Source organism: Pteropus alecto, unplaced genomic scaffold (genome assembly GCF_000325575.1).
Source record: "Pteropus alecto unplaced genomic scaffold, ASM32557v1 scaffold22, whole genome shotgun sequence".
NCBI lineage: Eukaryota > Metazoa > Chordata > Mammalia > Chiroptera > Pteropodidae > Pteropus > Pteropus alecto.
The window spans coordinates 1994713-2007441 of NW_006434839.1; the positions used below are offsets into that span (position 1 = coordinate 1994713).

General features: G+C 39.8%; 1 protein-coding gene across 1 annotated transcript in view; it reads left to right on the forward strand.

Moving 5' to 3' along the window:
• The window catches only part of MKRN1 (makorin ring finger protein 1), a 19309-nt gene that overhangs the window by 813 nt on the left and 5767 nt on the right, over positions 1 to 12729 (forward strand). Inside the window, exons 2-5 of the mRNA XM_025045846.1 lie at positions 4836 to 5094; positions 5938 to 6066; positions 11189 to 11415; positions 11806 to 12032. Of these exons, the coding sequence (XP_024901614.1) occupies positions 4836 to 5094; positions 5938 to 6066; positions 11189 to 11415; positions 11806 to 12032 (842 nt within the window). The remainder of the gene's footprint in view (positions 1 to 4835; positions 5095 to 5937; positions 6067 to 11188; positions 11416 to 11805; positions 12033 to 12729) is intronic.

Consider the following 12729-nt stretch of genomic DNA (forward strand, 5'->3'; position numbering starts at 1 on the left):
CGCTCACGTCTCTTCGCCTCCGCCCCCCGCCCCACCCGGAGAAGTAGCTTTTGTTTTTTTTTTTTCTTTGTATGTTTATCGAGGTTGGCGGTTCTGAGCTTTGTTTTAGAACCGAGTGCCGGTCGTATTCTCCGCTTTCAATTTTACGGGTTCCTATTTCCTTCCCCCGGCGAAATGTTTTTCTTTTGAAATCCACGCATCTATCTTAAGGGAGCCAAAGACCTCGCTCCCGGAGAGGTTTTGGTTTCGTATGTTGTGTGAAAAAAAAATTTTTTTTTCTTTTAACTAAGTGGCGGTTATACGAACGTGTGCACGCATGTAAAAAATTATCGCGCTGTATCTAGGAAGGTTAGGGCATGCAATTGAATGTTATCTTTGGATTTTTAAAAAGTGATCAGTAGAACTAGAAGCTTTTTCTTCTTTTGGTTGCAAAAATCCAACCGAAATGCCAGTTTTCACCTGGGTGGGATAATTTATATGCAAATACGTAAAAAAATTCTAACATACAGAACTCACTGCCCTTGTATTAACAGCGAGACTGAAGCCTTCTCGGTTTTTATGCGATGCATTTAAGGAATGAATGATAAGCTTAGTTACGTTTATTTGCAGTGAGGAGATGGGGAAAACATGAAAGCAATTTTAGGTAGCTTCTCATCAGTCATCTGTAATCCTAAGAAAGGAATCAAGTGCAATATCTCAAAAATGACAATTTAAAAATTCCTATTCATGGAGCCAATTATTTGAGTCTCTTTATTTCTCTTTTCTCTAAAATGCTGCAGTTGATTTATATGTGCTAGCTGAATCTTTTAAAAATAAAAGAACTAGTGTAAGCTTTATATTCTTGAACTTTTCAGCCAGTCACCTACAGCCGCAAACTACGTTAGTACACTGAAAATAATCTTTCTTGAATATGTGAATTTTTTAAAGTCTCCATACAAGGCCTCGATTTTCCTCATCATCTCTAATCTAAATATATAGTCCAGCCTTGAAAACCCATCACCAACCTAACATACTTATCTCATTATTATCCTGTCGTGTTTGTAACTTGAGTCCAGCTTTACAGCTAAGCACGGAATTCATCGTCACTTCTTACATCGAACTTTCCTTTCTGCTAGGCACTTTCTCCTCTCTTAGGTACTTTTCCCTGTTCTGTTTCCCCTTTTCTAATTCCTCACCAGTATCATCAGAATTCAGAACAGCTTACTAGACTAATCATTCCTCTTTGCCTGCCTTTAGGATCTTTGAGTTAATGAAATATCCTAGACCTGCCTTGGACCAGTGGGAATTTTTCACCCGTGAATCAATAGATTTGTTTTTAAGAAATTACATGGCTGAGTAATCTAACATATTGAAAAAGCACTATGTAAAAGCTAGAGGCTTAAATGTGATTGTTTTTTATATAAACCTGTCTGTAGCTTTTGCTTGACTGTTCCTTTTAAGTCCCAGTTAGTCGATGTCTTAGGTTTTAAAATTTGACATTGTTTTCAGTTCTAGGTACCAACATGATCTATTTTAAAATATACATTGAACGGGAATGTCAGATATGTTATCTTCATTTCTTCTAGACTTGAGCTCACTGAGAACAGAGGCCCTATCTTACCATGCTATCTGTAGAGCTTTACTTGGAAGCTAGTGTACTCAGTAAGTGCTGGAATTGACGTTGATAAATCCACACTTGAATTACCCACTTTAATATGTACTAGTAAGATTCCTCTGCTTTCATTCGTTTGTCTTTAAACCACTTGTAAATTAGCAAAGACAAAGGACTTCAGGGAACATGTGCCTATCTTTCTGGAACTACCTCACTTGTTCAGTAAATAAGTATTAGTGTCTACAACAAGAAACGGTGCTATGTGTTAAAAGGAATGCAGAAATGCACTGTATTCTAAATTAAATGTTTTTAGTGTTTGATAGCTAAACCCCCTTTGAGGAGAGTTCAAGATAGTGATGAGTTGTAATGTTTGTGCCCATTTCCCCCTCTATCTAGGAATCTGACTTAGGCTCTTTTCTTAAGGTAATCCTCTTAGAAGTTAGGAGTTGTTTGGATGATGGATATCTGTGTTTAACTGCCTAGAATCATCTGTATTTTCTAGTTGGTTACTATTTTCAATATTTGTCTTGAAATTTTCAGTTATTTCTGCAGCTTAAAAGAAAAACCTAAGTATGCCTTTACCAAGGAACAGTATTATGCTGCCCCCACCAGGCCATTTTTTGTATTTTATTAGAGGAATACTATGAAAGAGAAATACTGTTGATTCTAGTTTATTTGAGTGTTTGGGGTTCAAACAATTCATACTTAAAAAGAAAGTTGTAACTTGCATATTATCATTTTTACTTATCTGTTACTTAGACACTGCATTATCAGATTAGAGTGTTTCTACAATGGTAGATGAGTGTTCTTTGTAGTTAAAATAACCTAAAAAATGAACAAAATTCTTCCAGAAAGTGTGATCTATAGTGAAATTCACTACTTGGTAACTATATAGGGTTTTTGTTGTTGTTGTTGTTGCTGTAAGTGATGGCATTGAAAAAGTTAGCCAGCCAGAGAAAGAAAATAATTTGCTACTGGCACTGTCGTATCTTGACACCTAGCTGTCTTCTACAGTTTTTATTAAACAAATATATATAAAGAGAGGTACTTTAGGAGATAAATAAAAAGCAGAATAAACCATGGTCCTTAACACCAAGAATTTACAAACTAGTTTGAGAAACAGGACTCATCAAAAATTAAATATCAAAGTAATTAACCTGTAATTTCTGTGAATCCCCAGAGAGATTGTTATGTCTCGAGGCACTGCAAGGGCGGTGTTTGGTTCTGTTGTACCTTCACGTACTGCTCTTGGTATTTCTTGTAATGTATCTAGGAGACCATGCTTAGGTTTCCAAGAGGCACAGCAGTAAAGAGATTCTAGTCAATTATATTTGTCTTTATTACCGGACAATGTCTGCTTAGAGTCATAGAATCTTCAGTGTAGAAGGAACTTTAGAAATTATATGGCCCAGCCTTTCACAGAAGGCAAGCTCAGCTTGGGCGGTGGCGTTGGGTGAATTTGAATGGTGGCTTTTTGGTGGTGGCATTTAAAAACAAAACAAAACAAAAGGAGTTATTTCGATTTTTGTTTTGGGGAGAAAATCTTGGGAGTGGGTTGCCTTTTTCCTCTTTCTGTTAACATGCTATAAGTTACACTATCACGTCACTTAACTCTTAGACTTAACAGGGAGATAGGTTGGCAAAAAGGGATTTCGGTGTGAGGAGTGTCTATAATTCTGGGTGTACCAACAGCGTTAGTATCACTGACAGAAGACAAGGAAAAACAAACTAAAAAGCCCAGATCACACATAACAAAGCACCACGTGAAGTAATGCTGAGTATTTGGCAGTAACTAATTAGGGCTTGAATTCTAGTGTTTCTGTTGATGCTGCAGTATCGGGTGCTTTTGTGTCTGCTTGAGTTCCTTCAGTGATGTTCATTCTGGACCTCGGGAACTTTTTTCACTGCTGGATAGTTCTATTTCTCAGTCTTACGTTAAGTCAGATCTGTGATGTAGGTCCCGCATATATTTGTTTTGTCAGGAATAGTGCTGGAAAAGGTTATTCCTTTGTTCTCTGGCTAAACAACTCCAGTTACTTACAATCTTCTTGTGGCAAGATAGCTAGTCACTTTAATGTAATGTTTTAAAATTTAAATCTGATTCTGACAACTCCTTGTTTCAAATCCTTCGATGGCTTCTTACTGCTTTAAGTTAACTTGGCTTCCAGGGCCCTGCAGAATCTTCTCCAGCTATCCAGCCCCATCTCTCCCAATTTTGTCCTGTTCTCTTCACTCTTGGTCATCTGCTGTGTTATGCTCTTGGCAAAAAAAACGTGCTAATACGCCAATCTATTTGACTTTAATTTTTACTCTGTCGTTTTGGATTCCAGGGGAAAGTGTTCACCCATCATGGATGTCAAAAAGGGACAGTGGCGTGGATGTTGCTCAAGTGCTGAGGAGTGGTGTCAGGCTGGGTGTTAAGGTGCCCGCATTAGGGAGTTGAGCTGCTTGAGGCAACTGCTTGAGGAAATAAGGTTAAGTCAGCAGCCGTCAGGTAGCAAACAATTCCTGAAAGACGTAATTTGATGTAATGTAGAGCATCATAAACCTAAGCGCAACAATTGAATGAATGAAAATGTGGCAGAATAGGATTTAAGAACAAACCTAAAATTCTCCAAGTATTGTGCCTGAGATTAGGAGTTTGCGATCACTAGGTAATTTTGTCAAGCCCTAAAATATGTGCATCTGACGTCAAACTGAACCCAAGGAAATATTGAAGGTATAGACAGACACCTTTGTCTTGGGTCCCACGGGTTGGGACAGAAAGCAGCTGTATTCAGTGACACTGTTTCAAATGAATAACCTATTTTCAGTTATGGATCCTTTATACTTTGAAGCACAGTTACACTGTAGTGGTGACTACAGTGTAATTACTATGGACTTGTTCAGTTTTGTTAAGTGTTTATTTCTTTACTTTCCCAAAATTTGGGTTATGTGGCCCCCAGCTTCAAAGCTTGCAGAAAGTAGCCCTGTAGTTGAGCAAAAATTCAAACCCAAGTTTGATTAAGTTAAATCTCCTAAGAGCTGAAATGAGATTATAGTTTGACTTCCTACCATGTTCTTACATTTTGTTATGGACTGCAGTCTTAGGGCACTGTTAGGATCTTGATAATTGTTTCCACCAGTTTGTTATGTTCTTTCTTTGAATGTTATCTACTCTGAATACCTACTGTTACCCATGTGAATAGAACATTCACTTGCAGGTAATCTCTGAGTAGAACTTTCACATTTTAATTTGGGGCAGCCTTCTTCAAGGCTCCTTCAGTAAATATGAATTTATTTTCTATGTGTTATTCAAATCAATGCGCAACTGAAATGTACTTAACAGCTGTTCTACCTACACCCAGGAAATGGGCACTTTTTTCTTCTACCAGCTGTAGGGAGGTGCATACTTGGGGTGGTATAGGCTGCCCAGATTCAATCTCCATAACCCTGCTTGAAAGAAAGACCAATCAAGGACCAAAGAATAAACCACCACAGAAGTCAGCGATGGGAGGATGGAGGTGTGTGTGACGGTTCTACTCACTTTTCAGGATTAAAATAAGATCCATATTACTTCCCTAATCCTGGAGTGACTAGAGAAGTGCTGATTGCTGCTTGCCTTATCCAACCCCTCTGATCCCCCAGGTACAGATTACTTGCCCTGAGTTAAGGTCTCAGATATGCATTTCTAGCAAATCCTGAGGTGATGCTGATTCCGGTCCAGGTCCACTTAGGACCTGCTGGTCATACTCTAACAGCTGGTTTTTGGGAACCGCTAGCTAGGTATATGTACTCCATTAAGGCAGAGGGACAGCAGTGCTAAACGAAGGACATTAAATGATTTCCTTTCGCCTCTACTTTTGCAGTAGATTTTGCTTGTATTTCCACATACAGCTTTTAAAGAATTAAAATGGTTTTTTGAAGTGAAACATGTACAGTAATCTCTGACGTGTTCCAGTCTCCATTGTGTCATGCTTTATCTTTGATTTTTTTTTTTTCTTTTTTTAAAATAGAGCTGCCGTTATGGCTAAAGTTACTGGAAAACAAGAAGCAGCCCCCCAGGACTATAAAATGAGAGCAGTGGTCAGATTTAACCTGCAGAGACAAGGCTAATGACGGCCTCAAAGTTCTCATCTGGTGCATCGACTGTAGGCAGCTTCCTGTGCCACCAGAAGGAATAGCTTGGTGGTCAGGCCGTCTAGTTCCACTTTCTTTGTTCATTTCACATGTTCGTGTAGAATAATCATAGACTATATTATTAGTATCCGGTACTGGTATATTGCTAGTCGACTATATATTGGTCATGAATTCTTTGAGTGCTGGCTTTCGTCTTTCTAACCCAGCTCTGGTTATTTGCTTCACAGGTATTTCATGCATGGGGTTTGTAAGGAAGGAGATAACTGTCGCTACTCGCACGACCTCTCCGACAGCCCCTACGGTGTAGTGTGCAAGTATTTTCAGCGAGGGTACTGTATTTACGGAGACCGCTGCAGGTAAGACTTCGTTTACAAATCAGTTTGGCTGGGGGGCAGGGGGGTGGATTGGGAGAGATTGGGAGAAAAAAAATACATAATCTCAATAACTTTGTAAGTAATAGATTTAAAGTAATGCTTTGAAAAGGACTCCTTAGGAATGTTAGTATGCAGACAGGACTCTCACTTGGAGGGAATGCATTATTACATTTTTTATTAAAGATGAGTTTGTCATGCAGTCCTAAAGTTTGTCAGTGCCTGAGGAGCATTTCTGCCGACCTAGGGGAATGGCGTGGCGAAGGGGTGTTTATATGTGCCATTTCCTTTTTAAGACCAAGGATGAGGTGCTTATTTGACCAAACAGGACTGGTTCAGCTGTTTTCTGTTAATATGATGTAGGGACATAGGCATTTGGAATAGCGTATTAAGTTACTAGTTAAGATTTGTCATTTAGCTAAATTTTCCTGAACCCCCGAGCTCCTAAGACTACTTAATAAAGTAAAGTTTAGGGGAAAAGGCTTCTAGAATGTCTCTAATATCTCAATGTTAGACGAACCAAGAGGGATTAGTTATTGAGTAACCGCTATCATGCATTAAATTGAATTGTTCCCGTAATCCTGTTAAATTGCAGTTCAGCAATAGTTTGGCTCACTCGCATGACTGTTGGCGTGAGACTTTATTTAGTCCCTCACTACGAGGACTAGGTCCTTGCCACGCGGACCTTTCCCTAGGGCTACTTTAGTGTCCCTCACACTGAGCAGCTGGCTTTCCCCAGTGCAAGTGATTCAAGAGAGACAGCAAGGACTAAGCCACAGTGCCTTTTATGACCTAGTCTCAGAAGTCACACACTGTCACTTCCACTATATTCTGTTTATTACAAGCAAGTCACTAAGTCCAGCCCACCTTCAGGATGAGACAGATTGGGCTCCACCTTGTGAAGGGAAGAGTTGAATTTTGGACATTTTAAACCATCATATCAGGTGGGACATTTTATCAATGTCATAGCCAATTATGAGAAAAGAATTGGGTCAGCTCTTGGGTTCAGATGCATAGAGTTCAAAAGACTTAAGAAATTATTGATAGGTGGGATATTAATGTTAGGTCATCCACGTTTATTTTGCTAGAAAATCTAGTAAGGTAGAGAAAAAGAAAGGTCATTTGCATGTAACTGTAGGAGCTCAGAAATGGAACCTCTGACATCTGAGTTAAGTAGTCAGCTATTTTGCTCTGGTAATATTTTTGTTGCCATATTGCTGGAAAAAGGAGAAAACGACACAATCATACTCCTCAAAAAAAAATAAAATAAAGAAACCCCAGCTATGTCTTTGTACTCACTGTATTAATGGGGAGGGAAAGTTGCTGGTGAGCAATTCTTTGTATTGGGGTGGCCTTCGTACATTTTCTGGACCAGCTTAATTGTAGGGGAGCTAGGTTCCTTGACTGGTCAGCCGGTTGAGAATCCTTGTAAACTTGTCCAAGGAGAGGAGCTAAATGTTGATGAGAATGGAGATGCGACCCCAAGGAGCCCAGCAGAGACTGGAGAATAGTCTGTGACACAATGAGGGGACATGTGGCTAGTTAACAGATTGAGGGTACATTTCAGAGGTGGCATTCATCTGGTTAGACCGTGTAGGTGGGGTGAATGGGAAATGAGGTTAAATTGAAGAAATTCGAGCTAAGGCCTAGGCTCTGTGTTAGCTTACTTCTCAGGCAGCTTTGCCAGTCCCAAATGGCAATCCTCGTGAGGAAGGATGGGAGCCCATCTCCAGCCTAACTCTGTTCGCTGGGCTTCCTTGTGGGAGATGGAGAGTGAATGAGGTAGGTGTCCAGTTTGAGGGAGGCATTGACACTTAGAGGCATATGAGTCACTTCTTTGTTGTTGTTCAAGTTTTCTTTATAATTAGGTTACAGCTCCTCCTTTGGAGGAATGATCCTGATTAGAACTCTTAGGGTCAAGTGAAAGGAGTTAGGGAAACCTGTGTGCTGATAGGCTGCCTGAAAGGGAAGCTGGGTGATGATTGTTTAGGACAGGCCAATACAGGTGTTTATTACAAGAGTGATTATAGACTAGCTAAGTACGGAATCTCATGGACGGCTGGTTCCACGATTGCTTGCTTTCTTGTTAAAATTATACCTGAGGGCTTAAACCTACTTTTCACTCTTAGGGATTTAAAAAAAATTTATTTATTTAAATAAATAAAAATTAGTTTCAGGTATACAGTACATTGGTTAGACATCTATATAATTCATAAAACAACCCCCCAGTTGCTCCCCCCGTCCCCTGGCCCTCCACCTAGCCATCATATTAATACTAACTGCATTCCCTCTGCCTTGATAGAACTTGACCAGTTCCCAGGGATTTCAAATAATTTAACTCATAGAAGGAATAGTTTTTTTCAACCATTTAAAAATATCAGAAACCGATCCCTGCTCTAGTTGGAGTTGGCCTGAGGGCCTAGTTGACTGATCCCTGCTTAGGGAGGTCCACGCTTTACTGAACCATTTTTTAAAAACTTTAAAAAATTAAGTATTGGGGTAACATTGGTTAATAATATATAAACTTCAAGTATGCAGTTCCGTAATACATCATCTGTATATTGATTGTGTGCTCATCATGCAGTCTAGTCACCGTATCCTTGACCCCTGAACCATATTTTTTAGTAAACACCTTTCAGAATTGGAGTCTTGCTTTTTCTTTTTCTTTCTTAGTTTTTCTTATTTGTACTTTATTTTTCGTGGTGCTTACTCACAAATCTTTACTTCAGAAGCATATTTTACATAGATCTATTCTGCACTAAGGGAATAACTTCTAAGTAGAGTTGAGAACATACGTTCCTTGATGTCTTTCCTTAAAGTCTAGATTTTCCCCTCAATATAATTCCTTAGAATAAAGTTGTTTTTACTTGATACACATTCCTTTTCTGGAAGAACTCTTTAAGAAGTTAATTTACTTATAAATGTTGACTTTCTAGTTAACTAATAGTCTGTGTTTTCAACAGTTTTATTATACTTTGTTGATTCCTTGATAAATTTACCTTAAATGCACTTCTTTCAAAAATATCATAGTAGTTGCAATTTGATAATTAGGTGGTGATGAGCATTCTAGTCCTAATAAGTAGTTTTTGAGTTGTTTACGCTGAAATCCTTAAATGAATACAGCAGAGGAGAAAGAGAACCAGAATATTGGTGTCATCTATTTCTTAGACCCTATATACGTCTCAACATTTAATGTCTTTTTAATTTTTTAAATTAAAGGCTTTAACTTAAAGGCTGCGCAAAATAAAATTTTTCTGAAACTCCCTTTCAAACCAGGGCATTACTTCATCTGAAAAGTGAGGATTTAGGTCTAGCTTTATAAGGTTCCCTATGGCTCTAAAATAAACTTGAGCCGTGCTTCCAGTAGCCGTTTGTGCAGAGATGGAAACGTGCTCTGTACTGCTGTCTGAGATGATAAGTGCTAGTGACACGTGGCTCTTGAATACCTGAAAATGTGACTAGTGCAAGGATCAAGGAAGATTTTTCAATTTTACTTAAGTATAGATAATAGCTAGGTATGGCCAGTGGCCGCCGTCTCGTACAGAGCAGCTTAAGTCACAGACCTAGGACACCACTTACCTGATGATTACATCTATGTCATCTCTAAAACGATGAAAGAATAGTTTTTTGATGATGCGAGGTGGTAAAAGTGAAAACATGTTCATGATAGTACTTTCCCCTCACTTGCCTGCTTCCAGTCCATGCAATAAAATGCACTGGGTCTTTGTAACTGAGAGCAGGACACTTAGATTATTTGTACTGCAAAGCCAAGTGTTGCCAAATGCTTAAGAATAGGAATGTGAAGGTTTGAGATAATATAATGATAAAAATCAGCTCAGCAATCCTTTGCTATACGCTAAAGGGCAATCTTTAGTTGGGTTTCGCTTTTTTAAGATGTAGACGCAGACATCTGTAACACAGATGACCCATGGTTAGCATTGCCCAATAATTGTAAGAACTGCTAGATTCATACTATAAGATACAACAGTTTAGATTTACTGCATACATCATTTATTGTGTCTGGATGAATCGCAGCATAAAATGCTCAAAAGAGCTGTTAGGATTTTCTCAGGGATAAAGTTACTTTCTTGAAGGAAATAGTTTTTCTGTATACTTGGAGATGTGGTTTAATGATAATTTTACAGATGAAAAGGAGTGAGAAAATAGGTAGGAATTTGGAAAAGGGAGTAATTAGGTGAATGAATGGATATAGGAAAAGAAAATATGTATATTTTGTAAATATTGTCTCTCCTTTTTAATAAGGGGAGCGGTTGGTAAAACGTTCACTTTTCTGCTTATGAATTTGAGTGTCAGCCTTGCTTTGTTTAATCAGTTGGGTTTGGCTGCACAGTCTCTTTAGCTGAGTTACTACCATGGGAACTGCAGATTGCGAACTATCTGAAACTCCTGAATAGATTGGAATTTGAAGGGAAATAGATGGTTTACAGCAGGGGTGAGCAAACCGGCCTGTAGGCCAGCGGTCCCCAACCTTTCTGGCACAAGGGACCGGTGCTTCTATGAGAATCTAATGCCTGACGATCTGAGGTGGAGCTGAGGCAGTGATGTCAGCTCAGGGGAGCGGCTGCAGACACAGATGAAGCTTCGCACGCTTACCTCCTGCTGCGCTGACCTGTACCTGTCCCAGCCCGAGAGTTGGGGACCGCTGCTGTAGGCTAAACCTGGCCCAAACTATTTTTGTAACTTTTTATTAGAGCACCACCAGACATAGTCATTTAAATAATGCTTACAGCTGCTTTTGAACAATAAGTGCAGAGCTGATTGTCATTGACCGGTGTGATCTACAGAGCCTAAAATAGTGAATGTATTTGACCTTTTAAAGTTTTCTCTCCCCTGTTCATGGCCTTGCTACGACTCACAGTGCGGGCCTTGGACTTAGCAGTAGGAGCCTCACACAGGGGCTGGTTAGACATGTTGGATCAGGCTCCACTCTTGACTTAGACCATGGGTTATCTGCCTTTAACAATTTCCCAAATGATGCATATGCACAGTAGTTTGAAAAGAGCCCAAGGGTAGGATCAGAGAATGTATGTTTAATCTAGAAGGGTCTGGTTAGACGATGGCTACTTAGATTTTTTTTTTTTTTTTTAAATGAACATAGTAAGCCATTGAAACAGGAAGAAGCGTCGGCTACAGATCTAACTGCAAAATCATCCCTTGCTGCTTCCTCAAGTGTCTCATCAGTGGGACCGACAGTTGAAATGAATACGGGCGAGGCTGAGTCAAGAAATTCAAACTTTGCAACTGTAGGAGCAGGTTCAGAAGACTGGGTCAACGCCATCGAGTTCGTTCCTGGGCAGCCCTACTGTGGCCGGAGTGAGTATTTTGAAGAATGAAAATGATGAGTGGTTCATCAATTAGCTGAGTTTTCACATTCAGCCTGATCTTAACACTTGATTGGATTATGTGGGACTTGCAAAGTGAAAGAAACTTCGAATTTAGAATGTTTTGAAAAACTGAAGCCTCTTTTTTAATGAGTACAAATGCACAAGAAAAACACGAAAAGGTTCCCCCCCTCCTTTTTACAAGCTTAATCGTGGAAATATCAGCATTAGAAAAGTACGTTTCTTTCAAGAGTAAGGAAATTAGCTCAGTAGACTGATTTGCAGTTTAATCGGAGTTCTTTTCAGTTAGGTCCTCAATTAATCGTAGAGTTTATGCACCGTATCCATTTCGGACCTTTACCACCCTCTTAAACATTTTCAGCCGCCCCTTCCTGCACTGAAGCGCCCCTGCCGGGCTCAGTGGCGGAGGAGGACTCGGCGAAGGAGCGGACGGCCGTGGAGACGAAGCAGCAGCTCTGCCCCTACGCTGCGGTGGGAGAGTGCCGGTACGGCGAGAACTGCGTGTACCTCCACGGCGACTCCTGTGACATGTGTGGGCTGCAGGTCCTCCACCCAGTGGACGCCGCTCAGCGGTCACAGCACATAAAAGTAAGTGTCGGGGAGGCGGTACGGCATCGGCCACGAGCACTGCTTTCCCTTCCACAGCTTCGGTACTTTGCTCGTTCGGTGGAGCGAATGGTTATCCATAAGGAGGGATGTTTTCTTTCCTGGGTTTATCAAGAAATCATGCTTTTAGGACTCTGGACTATGGGCTTTTTTTTCTTTTCTTTTTTTAAGTAATAGCTTTTCTGAGATGTGCATTTCATTGGTTTTTAATATTTTTACAGGACTGTGCAGCCATTCCCACTATTCTGTCTAATTTTAGGACATTTTCATCATCCCAGAAAGAAAGCCCATATCCGTTAGCTTACTTTCCATCCTGCTCTTCGCCAGCTCCTGGCAGCAACTAATCTACTTTCTGTCCATGGATTTGCCTATTCTGGAAATTTCATATCAGTGGAATCATGTGTGGCCTTTTGTGACTGGCTAAAACAGCATAATATTTTCAAGATTGATTCATGTCATATGTATCTGTCCTTTATTCCTTTTTATGGCTGAATGATAATGTACCGTATTGCTAGGCCAGTTGTTTTTCCATTCATTAGTAGATGGACATTTGGATCGTCTTAACCTTTTGGTTATGATGAATAATGCCATGAACATTCACGTAAAAATTTTTGTCAACACATAGACGTATATTGTACTTTTCCTTGGAATAGAGTTGCTGTGCTTGACACTGCGAGCG